At 36.5% G+C, this 12,520-nt stretch overlaps 1 protein-coding gene across 1 annotated transcript; it reads left to right on the plus strand.

The window, feature by feature from the left end:
- Window positions 1-8,099: 8,099 nt before the first annotated feature.
- On the plus strand, window positions 8,100-8,883 carry LOC107799833 (BON1-associated protein 2-like). The gene has a single exon (XM_016622977.2). It carries the CDS (start codon window positions 8,181-8,183, stop codon window positions 8,712-8,714), a length of 534 nt encoding a protein of 177 aa, XP_016478463.1. The 5' UTR covers window positions 8,100-8,180; the 3' UTR covers window positions 8,715-8,883.
- Window positions 8,884-12,520: the final 3,637 nt, after the last annotated feature.

A 12,520-nucleotide genomic window follows, 5' to 3' on the forward strand; every position in this document is an offset into this window, starting at 1 on the left:
TGCAACTTTAAAGCCCAAGTGCTTGAATTTTTCAAGTACTGTCTTAATATAATGAGATTGTGACAATGCCAGACCTTGAGGAGTCTTATGGATCTTAATTCTCAGAATTAAATCAGCAACTCCCAAGTCTTTTATATCAAACTTGCTATTGAGCATACGCTTAGTAGCATTTATGTTGGCAATGTCATTACTCATTATCAGCATATCATCCACATATAGGCAAACAATGACTATGTGATTTGGAATATTTTTAATGTACACACATTTATCACATTCATTTATCTTAAAACCATTTGACAACATTGTTTGGTCAAATTTCGCATGCCATTATTTGGGTGCTTGTTTTAGTCCGTAAAGAGACTTAACAAGTCTACATACCTTCTTTTCTTTACTTGAAACCACAAACCCTTCAGGTTGTTTCATGTAAATTTCTTCCTCCAACTCTCCATTTAAGAAGGCCGTCTTAACATCCATTTGATGAATTTCAAGACCATACACTGCAGCTAATGCTATTAACATCTGTATGGACGTAATTCTTGTAACTAGAGAGTATGTATCAAAGTAGTCTAGACCTTCTCGTTGTCTATACCCTTTGACTACGAGTCTTGCTTTGAATTTATCAATAGTGCCATCATCTTTAATTTTTCTCTTAAAAATCCATTTAGAACCCAAAGGTTTATTTCCAGGAGGAAGATCAACCAATTCCCATGTATGGTTGTTCAATATGGATTCTATTTCACTATTGACTGCCTCTTTCCAAAACAATGATTCCGAAGAAGTCATAGCTTCTTTAAATGTTTGAGGCTCATTCTCCAATAAGAAAGTCACAAAATCTGGTCTAAATGAAGTAGACGTTCTTTGACGTTTACTACGTCTTGGATCCTCCTGATTACATGTACTTTCTTTTGTTTCTTCCCGAGGTCGTTTAGATCCTTCACCAAACGAATCACATTCCTTTTTATACGGATATATATTTTCAAAGAACTTGGCATTATCTGATTCTATAACCGTATTATTATGAATGTCGGGATTTTCTGATTTATGAACCAGAAATCGATATGCTTTACTATTTGTCGTATATCCTATGAAAACACAATCAACGGTTTTCGGTCCTATCTTTACCCTTTTGGGTTTAGGAACTTGCACTTTTGCCAAACACCCCCACACTTTAAAATAATTTAAGTTGGGCTTCCTTCCTTTCCATTTTTCATATGGAATGGATTGTGTTTTGCTATGGGGCACTCGATTTAATATTCGATTAGCCGTAAGAATGGCTTCCCCCCACAAGTTCTGTGGCAACCCAGAACTTATCAACAACGCGTTCATCATCTCCTTTAAGGTACGATTCTTTCTTTCAGCAATCCCATTAGATTAGGGCGTGTAAGGGGCTGTTGTTTGATGAATAATTCCATATTCTAAACATATTTCTTCAAAAGGAGATTCATATTCACCACCCATATCACTTCTTATCATTTTTACTTTCTTGTTAAGTTGCGTTTCAACTTCATTTTTGTATTGCCTGAATGCGTCTATTGCTTCATCTTTACTATTCAGTAAGTAAACATAGCAATATCGAGTACCGTCGTCAATAAAAGTTATGAAATACTTCTTTCCATCGCGAGATGGTATTGACTTCATGTCACAAATATCTGTGTGAATTAAGTCTAAAGGATTTGAATTCCTTTCAACTGACTTATAAGGATGTTTAACATACTTAGATTTCACACATGTTTGACATTTTAATTTTTTGCATTCAAACTTAGGCAGTACTTCCAAGTTAATCATTTTTCGCAAGGTTTTATAATTGACATGACCCAAACGTACATGCCATAAATCATTTGACTCAAGTAAGTAAGAAGAAGCTGAAATATTATTATTGTTTTCCACAACCATTACATTCAGATTGAAAAGGCCCTCGGTGAGGTAACCTTTTCCTACAAATATTTTATTCTTACTTATAACAACCTTGTCGGACACAAAAACGCACTTAAAACCGTGCTTAACAAGAAGTCCAGTAGAGACTAAATTCTTTCTCATTTCGGGAACATGAAGGACATTGTTCAAAGTCATGACCTTGCTAGAAGTCATTTTCAGAAATATCTTCCCATATCCTTCAACTTTTGCTGTTGAAGCATTTCCCATATAAACTGTCTCTCCGGGTCCAGCAGGAGCATAAGTAGCAAAAGCTTCTCTAACTGCACAAATATGGCGAGTGGCTCCTGAATCAAACCACCACAGTTTAGGATTTCCCACCAAGTTACATTCAGAAAGTATGACACACAAGTTATCAACATCATCATGCTTTACTACCATGTTTGCTTGACCCCTTTTCTTGTCTTTATTCGGAGTACGACACTCCGTAGATTTGTGTCCGTTTTTCCCACAGTTGTAGCAGTTTCCGCTGAACTGCTTCTTGCTTGGGTTGTATTTCGGACCAGAAGCCTTCTTCCTCTTTTTGTTATCTTCAACAATATTTGCTCCCATTATTGTTGAATTTTCACGGCCTCTCCTTTCAGCAGCTTTATTGTCCTCTTCGATTCTCAACCGAACAATGAGATCTTCAAGGGATATTTCCTTTCGTTTGTGTTTCAAATAATTTTTGAAGTCCTTCCACAACGGAGGTAACTTCTCAATCATTGCTGCTACTTGGAATGCTTCATTGATGACAAGACCTTCAGCAAGTAGATCATGAATAATCACTTGCAATTCCTGGACTTGGGTAATAACAGACTTGCTATCTATCATTTTGTAGTCCAATAATTTTGCGGCAATAAATTTCTTCATCCCGGAATCTTTAGTTTTATATTTCTTTTCAAGCTAATTCCACAATTCTTTTGACGTCTCCACGCCACTGTATACATTATACAGATTATCATCCAGTCCGCTAAGAATATAATTCTTGCATAAAAAATCAAAATGCTTCCACGCTTCAATCACGATAAAGCGTTCATTCTCTGGAGTTTTATCTGGCAGATCAGGAACATCTTCCTTGATGAACTTCTGTAGACATAACGTAGTTAAGTAGAAGAACATCTTCTGCTGCCAGCGCTTGAAATCAATCCGGAAAAATTTTCCGGGTTTTTCTGCCGGTACCAATACCGGTGTTCGGCTTGTCGATGCGTTGGCAGTCACCATCGGAACAGCTTGGTTTTCGCTTTCAGTCATCATTTTTTTCTGTAAAAGAATGACGCAAACAAATATTAAATAAACGTTTTCAAATTGGAGTAAAAATCACGTAGATTTTAATCTCCAACAAAACGCCACGAAGGCTTTTACTCTCCAAAACAGGAGTACACAAAACCACAAAGGTTTTAGTTTGCAGAATAAGAAGAATAACACAAATACAGAAATAAATATTAAATTCCTTAAGATTATTAGTCCCGCCAATATTGCTGTATTTGTAAATAATAATTCTGCAAAATATAAGTTATCGTAATAAAACAGTAATTAATTCGAGCCCACTGAATTCACAGTGTTTCCTTAAGGAATTTAATCCCCTCCTAGTACCCAAGGTTATGGATTATTTCCTCCCAGGATAGAACGAATCACACACTGGTGTAGCGGTACTTCAAACCCCAGTGTTTCAGCGAACACAAAGTTCGGTAGCAAATCACACTTACAGTTGTTTTGTTTGAAGTTAAAACAATGCAGAATAAAGGAGTAGAAACTCAAAAAATCGTATGGAAATGCTGAGTCAGTACACGGATTGGAACATATCCGTTACAAATGCGGATAATCTTACGTTAATATTTACTATTAACAAATAAATTTGGTCCAAAAAATTAATCAATCAATCGATCATTTGACCAAATCCAAATCCGAATCCGAATCCGAAGCCGAAGCCGAAGCCGTAGCCGTAGCCGAGCCGAGCGAGCGAGCGACGACGACGGTGCGAGGCTTGCTTTCTTCTTAACTCTTTAAGAGCTACAAGAAGAGCAATTATACATATACCCACCAAAAATCTTTTCCTCTTCCAATATGGGACAATGTTTCATTGTCAAGAGGGGGAAACTTAAAATTTTACTCAAAAATTTTATTTTCCCTTCATTTCCCATTCACCCTCATTTTAAGACTATTTCATCTTAAAAACAAAACCTCAACAATCCCCCACATGAATGGGGAATGGCTATATCACGGAAGTATGCATGGAAAAACTGTGTGATTTACAAGCAAGGAATAATCGCATCTGGATAAGTAGGTTTCCCTTTGAACTTTCCGTAGTAAACTTATGTCGGATATACTCGGTCAATCGGTAGATTTGATATCTTTGAACCGTCGATCTTTGGTGTATACCTAGACAACCATAAGTCACACAATCAACCCTTAACCGTCTTTGGTTCTCATTGTTGTGTTCGTTTTAGCCATGAACACCGCCTGGTTTCATAAGTGCGTAGAGAACTGGCCTTACAAAGTTCTCCTTGAAGCAGCTAACACTTCACACTTACATAGGTGATTCCTAAACGTGTCATCCTGTAGATACACTATTTGATATACCCCGTATCAAATTTAGAAATCATTAAAAAACCTTAATGCTTTATCCTTGGTACTGAACATTGTCTCATCACGAGAACGGACTAAAATTTTATTTGACAATGTTGAACCGTCATTAATGACTTTGTTTGATCTCCTTGAACCTAGATCTTGGGATCTCCAGTCTTCTAGGTAGAGTTACCGCCACAATGACTTGTTCTCGGCCATAGCTCCATTCCCCTTGATAATTTCTCAACTACCTCTCTAGTTAGGCCTTTTGTAAGTGGATCCGACACATTATCACTTGACTTTACATAGTCAATCGTGATAATTCCTCTAGAGAGTAATTGCCTAACGATTTTATGTCTTCGTCGTATATGACGAGATTTACCGTTATACATAACGCTCCCAGCCCTTCCAATTGCCGCTTGACTATCACAATGTATGCATATTGGTGCTAACGGTTTGGGCCAAAATGGAATGTCTTCCAAGAAATTCCGGAGCCATTCAGCTTCTTCACCGGCTTTATCTAAGGCTATGAATTCAACCTCCATTGTAGAGCGGGCAATACATGTTTGTTTGGACGACTTCCAAGATACCGCTCCTCCACCAATAGTGAATACATATCCATTTGTGGACTTAGAATCAGTTGAACCGGTGATCCAATTTGCATCACAGTATCCCTCAATCACCGCAAGGAATTTACTGTAGTGCAAGTCAAAGTTCTGGGTATGTTCTAAATATCCCAAAACTCGTTTCATTGCCATCCAATGAGATTGTCCTGGATTGCTCGTATATCGACTCAGTTTACTTATAGCACAAGTTATATCTGGTCGAGTACAATTCATGATATACATTAAGCATCCCAACACACGAGCATAATCCAATTGTGATATGCTTTGGCCGAGGCCGAGGCCGTAGTCGAGCGAGCGACGACGACGACGGCGCGAGGCTTGCTTTCTTCTTAACTCTTTAAGAGCTACAAGAAGAGCAATTATATATATACCCACCAAAAATCTTTTCCTCTTCCAATATGGGACAATGTCTCATTATCAAGAGGGAGAAACTTAAAATTTTTTACTCAAAAATTTTATTTTTCCTCCATTTCTCATTCACCCTCATTTTAAGACTATTTCATCTTAAAAACAAAATCTCAACAATTCTAACCGAATTTCTGTGACAACAGAGAGCGAGTTTGGTGATAAAATCGAAACAAGAGAAGATAGCGGGTAAAACCGGGATTATTTCAGCCTTTGCGTTGAGGGAGTCTTTTATGATTTTTTCCCTCCAACTGAAAGCCATCTCCGGCAGACAAAGGAGCATTTTCTACGGTCACCGGAGGTTAAGTACTGAAAAATTCTGGCTAAACATTTATTGGGGAGAACGTCAGTGAAATCTCGATGTTTATAGGGCTCTAAAATCGGGCTGTGAGTAGAGGAAGATTGGTCCATTCAGACTGTAAAAAAGTTTTTGAAAAAATGACGTTGAATTGTGCCAACAGAATTTTTAACAACACAGTGGAGAATATATAGAGATTAGAGTGGATATATTGCGGAGGTGATAATTAATTCTAATGGAACTTTTTTGAAATGAGATGGAAAATTGGACAGGTTTAATATTGAGGAGGAAGAGTGGCCTCTAGGCCTTTTTGGGGTTCTTAGTAATCTTGGGTTAAAAAATTAATTTTTTTGTGCTATTGATTTTTCATAGAAACAAAGGTTTTGGCTAATCATGTCAGATAACATGTCTTTTGAATTTGGGTTTTTTAATGTGCCTAGTTGGCAGTCAAATAGAAGGGTCCCGGTGCCACATTAGATCTCTGTTAGGGTTAGGGGCGATTTTGTCTACTTTCTTAACGGTAGGGACATCTTTGGACGAATAGTAGAATTAGGCACAAACATAAATAATTTACTAAAGTAAAGGGATAAATCTGGCCCTTTTCCCTATACTAAATGAACTCTCTCTTTCTCTCTCTCTATATATATATCTAAATGGTAGCAGTAATCTAAGAGAGTACTAAGTTTTTGAAATTTTTCATAAGATTGTTAAGAAGGGAATTGTTGATTTGGTTATTTAAGGAAGGATAATTATTTCTGGTTTTATACAAGAATTAAAGAGTGTGAAATATTAGGAAAAAAATGAAACAAGAAAAAAAAAATGTATTCTGGATACAACTTATATTATATTTTGTTAAATATTTAAATGTCTAACTTTTATTTTTAATATCAGACTATGTGTGGGAGAGGGGGGATGAGAGGGAGGTATAACTAAGATTATTTAAAAAGTGATTTTTGACTTTTAGTATATAGTACAAAATATAATATACGAAAAAATTGATCAAGAAAGAAAATGACTTAATTAGTAAGAGGAGAAAGGGGAATTGACTTAGATTATTTAAGGAAGGATATCGATTTTTTTATTTTAGTGGAGGAATTGAATGATATGAGTATGAGAAAAAAGGAAGAACAAAAATAAAAAAGGAAAAAATGGTGGAAAAAAAAAAAACTGAAGACAGGTGGGAACGGGTAGATAATGTTGGAATGAATTAAAAAAATATAAGGTAGGTATACATGGAGATAATTATCAAAATAAAAAACGATAGAAAAAAAATTAAAAAACCAAAGGATAGATTATCAACAAGAAAAATGACAAAAACGGGAGATGGGGAATTCAAAAATGTTATCGGAGAAAAAACAAATCAAAATGTCAAGGTAATGGGAAGTAGTAAATGATAAACTATTTTTTGCATTGGTATTTCGAGACTTATAAAAAAAAAAATTCTTTTTATAAAGGTAAAGAAAAGTAAAATATTACTTGAATATAGATCTATTAAATTCTTAAATTGTGAAAATAGAAGTATTTTACTTAAACGTATCAACTAGAAATTTTTAGAAAATAGTTGAGATGGAAGTACAAAATTAAGTGTCTACTATCGACAACTCTTTTAATATTTCGGTATTAAAAAAAATATCATATCGTTAATTTAACCATGCGAAGCGCGAACATATTTACTAGTTGAAATATAAAGCTAAACATAAGTACTTCTGATGCTATCCCCTTCTCCAACAGAGTTGTTAGTCATTCCCTTATCCATTAAGTATCCTTCCTTCCTTATGTGATGTATACACCAAATCAATAAACGTAAATATTTATTTTTTATATAAGTATTTATCATAAATTCTTACCGGAATATACATGAAGCTTAAAAGAAAAGTAACTTAGTTGTTATAGTATGTACAATATTACCAGAAGAGTAATTATTGTAATAGATTAGTTATAATTATCTAACAAGTAATTTAATTGTATAAATATTTTTTCTATTGTCAAGACATAAAACCCAAAACTCTAATAATTAATGTATGTAATTACTTTTAAAGTAACTTAATTATATGGAGTAATTCTTTTACTGGAACTTAAACTCTCTCTCTTTTTCCTTTCTGATTTCAATTGTTGACCAAAATTAGAAAGAAAGAGTCCCCGTTTTACCCCGTCAAACGCGTGCGGCAAAATTGAACCGTAAGGGACTAGGAAAGCATTATGGGAAGCAACACTACTCTTTCTATCTCCTTTCTCTCCCCCTTCCTCTAACTTCTCCTATATATATACACAGCCACCTCTCCATTCTCCATTCCAACCTTCTACTACTTTAATTTCCTTCTTCCAAGTTACACATAGAAGTTCATAAGCTTCTTACTATTTTCCTTAACACAATGAAGCCATTGTCGCGGGCATTAGAAATCACGGTGATATCCGGGGAGAATCTCCGAGAGAGCCGGACGCAATGGGTGAAGAAGAACGTTTTCGTAAATATCAAAACAGAGTCGAGCAGCAACATTCAAACAACAAGGATGGATAAAGAAGGTGGAAGTTTTCCTGTGTGGAACGAGAAATTGATCGTTGATATGCCCATGCATGCTCGTTATCTGACGGTGGAGGTTCAATGCAAGACTTCTTCAGGTATCAAAACAATTGGAATTGCAAGAGTTCCGACGTCGGATTTCATTGGTGGATACTTGCCGGAAAATTATCTGCACTTGTTGAGTTATAGGCTTAGGGATGAAAAGGGTGAGAAGAACGGGATTATCAATTTCTCCGTCAAGGTCAAGAATGTACAGCCGTACAGTAGTACCGGTTGCGCCACTGCTTATTCGCAGCAGTGGACGGCAGCTCCGGTGGCTATGGGAAGTAATGCTTCTGGTGGGGTTGTGACGGGTATTCCCGTTTATCCTAGTAGTTACAATTAGGTTTAATTTGTATCGATCGGAGAACTTTAATTCTTTCTTTTATTTCTTTTAATTGGTCGAATTTGAATTTGTATATATATACATGTTTTAGATGAATTTGATTTCCAAGATAGGATGCAAATATTTTTTTTATGGAAAGAATAATTTGATTACGAATAATTATGGCATATATTGTTTACATGTCGTATAATCCTAATGATCAAATTTTCATTGGTTTGCCTTTGAACCTTTAATTTAACACGTACTCCGTAATCCGTATTAACCGTGCTTGCCCATAACCAGAGTCCAGAGACAGCTACATTCGTGTTTTAGATTTGAATTTCGTATTCTACATTTGCACTTATCTTCAGTTTATATATCCATAAATTTGGTTGCTTGGGTAACAAAGAAACAATGATCAGTGGCGCTAGAATGTCCTTTAAATAGCTTGTTCGTTCAGTCTAGAACATATATGCTTAGTTACTCGCTGAGAGTTTGTCATGATGGATGAGGAATTTGGGCTCAAAGAGGATATTGGGCTGTCCGAAGATGCAAGAATTGGGCCAACTAGGAGAAGCAGAAGAACTAAAAGATCACCACAAAGGCTTTTGGGCTATATCTGGGATCCGGGCTGACGGGTCGGGTGCATTGTAATAAATAGTTAAATAGGAAAATAGCACCAGTAGTAGAGTACGCTGAATATTGTTAGAATTTCCCCTCTCTAGTCTCTCTGTCCCTCGTCTATTTCTCTCCGTGACTCTGCCTCTCACCCTATCTTTCTTTCTGTTACTATTTCCTTTGTTTATGACCCTATCCTTTGCATTTCCATTGTAATTAGTTTATGGAAGTTTAATCAAGGAATCGTTTCCTGTATGTGTTGAATTGAGTTCATAATATTGGTGCTTTCATTGATTTGGACTTTATGGATCTCTACTCTTCTACTATTATCAACTATCACCTCGACGCCATCCAGGGATTGATGATGGCGATGATGGACAATAACAATCGTATGCTGAGAATTCTCGACAACATTAAGAACAAGCATTCTGCCTCTTCCAAGACGATCCCCGAAACTTCTGTACATCAGGATGTGGTTGTGTCTTTGGACCATAATTGCGCACCAGAGGATATATCAACAACAGAGGTTGACTCTGATTTGTATAATGGACGTTCCAGCCCTGCGGATGATTCCGAATTACTTATTGAGATGGTGTAAACTAAAAATGACGAGGAGGAAAATTCAGAAAGCTATGCCTGCAAGGTGTTTGCTGAAATACCCAATTGGAAAATTGACATGAAAGTTGAAGATTCAGTGAAGAATGATTCAGCCTAAACCTGAAACCCAGGTGTTTGACAAAATATTTCAAATAATTTCTGCAGTAAAGTGCGATTACAGTGACCATGTCATAATTGACGATCAACTAGCACTGCCTTTTGTGCTTTCTGCTCGCAGTCACGCCTAACGTCACGACAAAGGTACATTTGATTACTTAAGTGGACTCGATCATACTAGACTTATCTTATCCTTGCATCAATTTACACTTGATCAATTCGGATTTGAGTTCCCATTTGATCCTGGCTCTAGTTTGCTTACCATATTTCTTAGAGTTACAAGAAATTGTGCTATTTATTCTGCTTCGAGCGACTTGGGTCTTGATAAGTTAATAACGTCAACCTTGTGGAATTCTTGCATTACACCCTTGAAACTTCAGATGTGAAATACTGTTGGTGCATACAATTGGGTGGATACAAACTGTGCGGGTAAAAATGTTTTCATAAAAAATGTTATGGGTGGTTATTATGCTAAGCATTCCATTACTGTTGAAATTCTTAGGAAACTTATGCAGATACGTGTATGCAACATCACTTTTTGGGCTATTATCAAGTTCGGTCTTGTGTTGGATAGTAATTGTCCCTCTACTGTCCAATTCCTTATTGGCACAAGGAAAAAGGTGGGTTGCACTATTATAAACATGGATGTGAATGCTCCATTTGGTGTCACAAATGTTATTTTACAACTTGCAAGTGGACTTGTTATTTTCGATGTCGTTATTCTAGTTCTTCGATTTGAAGTCGTTTCTAGTAAATTCAGCGACCCAACAGATACTAGTGTAATTATAGCTTTAGATGAAACTTTCAGTGATATTTCTGTTTTTGGAGGTATGGCTTTTCTTGTTCGAGGTTCTTATGCGTACCACTATTACATCTATGAAGGACTTGATGATTCGGGGTGGAACTGTGCTTATGAGTACATCCAAATACTTACTACATGGTTCACAATGCAAAGTTACATTTCGATTGATATCCTACCACATGGGAAAATCCAACAGGCATTTGTAGAGATTGGCAACAAGGACCCTTTATTTATAAGGTCATGTGAATAGAGTGGAGCAAGTGAACTCAATCTTGTTTTAGATAAGCTGAATGGTTGTAAAATCATTAACGTAATAATTGTAGTTCCAACAGGGGAAGGGTAGCTACTGCTTGTGGATATGATTGGATATAAGAATATCGAACAAGCTGATGAAACTGGGCAAAAAATAAAGATGTGGGATGCACAAATCTATCAAGGAAACATTACACCACAAAGGGTGGTTTTATCCATTCATGATGATGACTTTTCTATACCATTCCAAGACAAGTTAATAATATTCTTACAAGGTTCTTTTGAAGATACCAACTACAAAGTTCTTATGATATAGTGCACCAACCCATATAGTGAGGGAGATAAAGAAAATCTTCTCGTTTCTACGATTAACGAAGCTAAAAGATTCTATTCCTTGTTTGGCCTTAGAGCAATTGTTGCTCTAATAATCTCTGGTCATATTATGACGTACTTCTATACTATGAGATCAATCTAGGATCTTGGAGTTGATGGTTTGAAGATCTATTTGTTTGACCCTTGCAAAGAATTGGCCTACATTTCTTGGGGTGAGGCTGCCAAGGTTAAAGGGAAGGTAACAATTGGAGTTGTCTGCAATCCACTACAAGATCATGAAGGAGATCTTGCTTCCTATTTGACTCTTCATAAGCTCACCACTATGATATCAATGTTGCTCTACTCGAACCTTGATGACAAGGTTCTTATTGAGGATGGGGGTAATGTCATGATGGATGAGAAATTTGGGCTTAAAGAGGATATTGGGATGTCCGAAGATGCAAGAATTAGGCCAGCTAGGAGAAGCAGAAGAACTAAAAGATCACCACAAAGGCTTTTGGATTATATCTGGGATCTGGGCTGATGGGTCGGGTACATTATAATGAATAATTAAATAGGAAAATAGCACCAGTAGTAGAGTACGCTGAATATTGTTAGAACTTCCCCTCTCTAGTCTCTCTTTCCCTTGTCTATTTCTCTGTGTGACTCTGCCTCTCACCCTATTTTTCTTTCTGTTACTATTTCCTTAGTTTATGACCCTATCATTTGCATTTCCATTGTAATTAGTTTATGGAAGTTTAATCAAGGAATTGTTTCCTGTATGTGTTGAGTTGAGTTCATAACAGAGTTCTTTGTAACTTTTGTTAGATTTGCATGCAGATTGTAACCTTATAATTTTGCCAGTTAAGATTTGTATTTATTGCATCACAATTTGATCTCACCAATACTGGATACTACTTGTATATTCATCGACTTACTAAAGAAATAAAGAAAGGAAATCATCCAAAACCCTGCGCATCGGGCGAGGGTAATGGTGGATGCCCTAAACAGGGCCTTGGCAACCTTTGGCCCAAGCCTATGGAAAGCGATGACAAGCAATGGCAACATGCAACTCAGTCTGGACCCACCAATGCTCAACACCCTCATCTCCCAAGCGTTCCAGTCAATC

The sequence above is a fragment of the Nicotiana tabacum genome, chromosome 19 (genome assembly GCF_000715075.1).
Source record: "Nicotiana tabacum cultivar K326 chromosome 19, ASM71507v2, whole genome shotgun sequence".
Taxonomy (NCBI): domain Eukaryota; kingdom Viridiplantae; phylum Streptophyta; class Magnoliopsida; order Solanales; family Solanaceae; genus Nicotiana; species Nicotiana tabacum.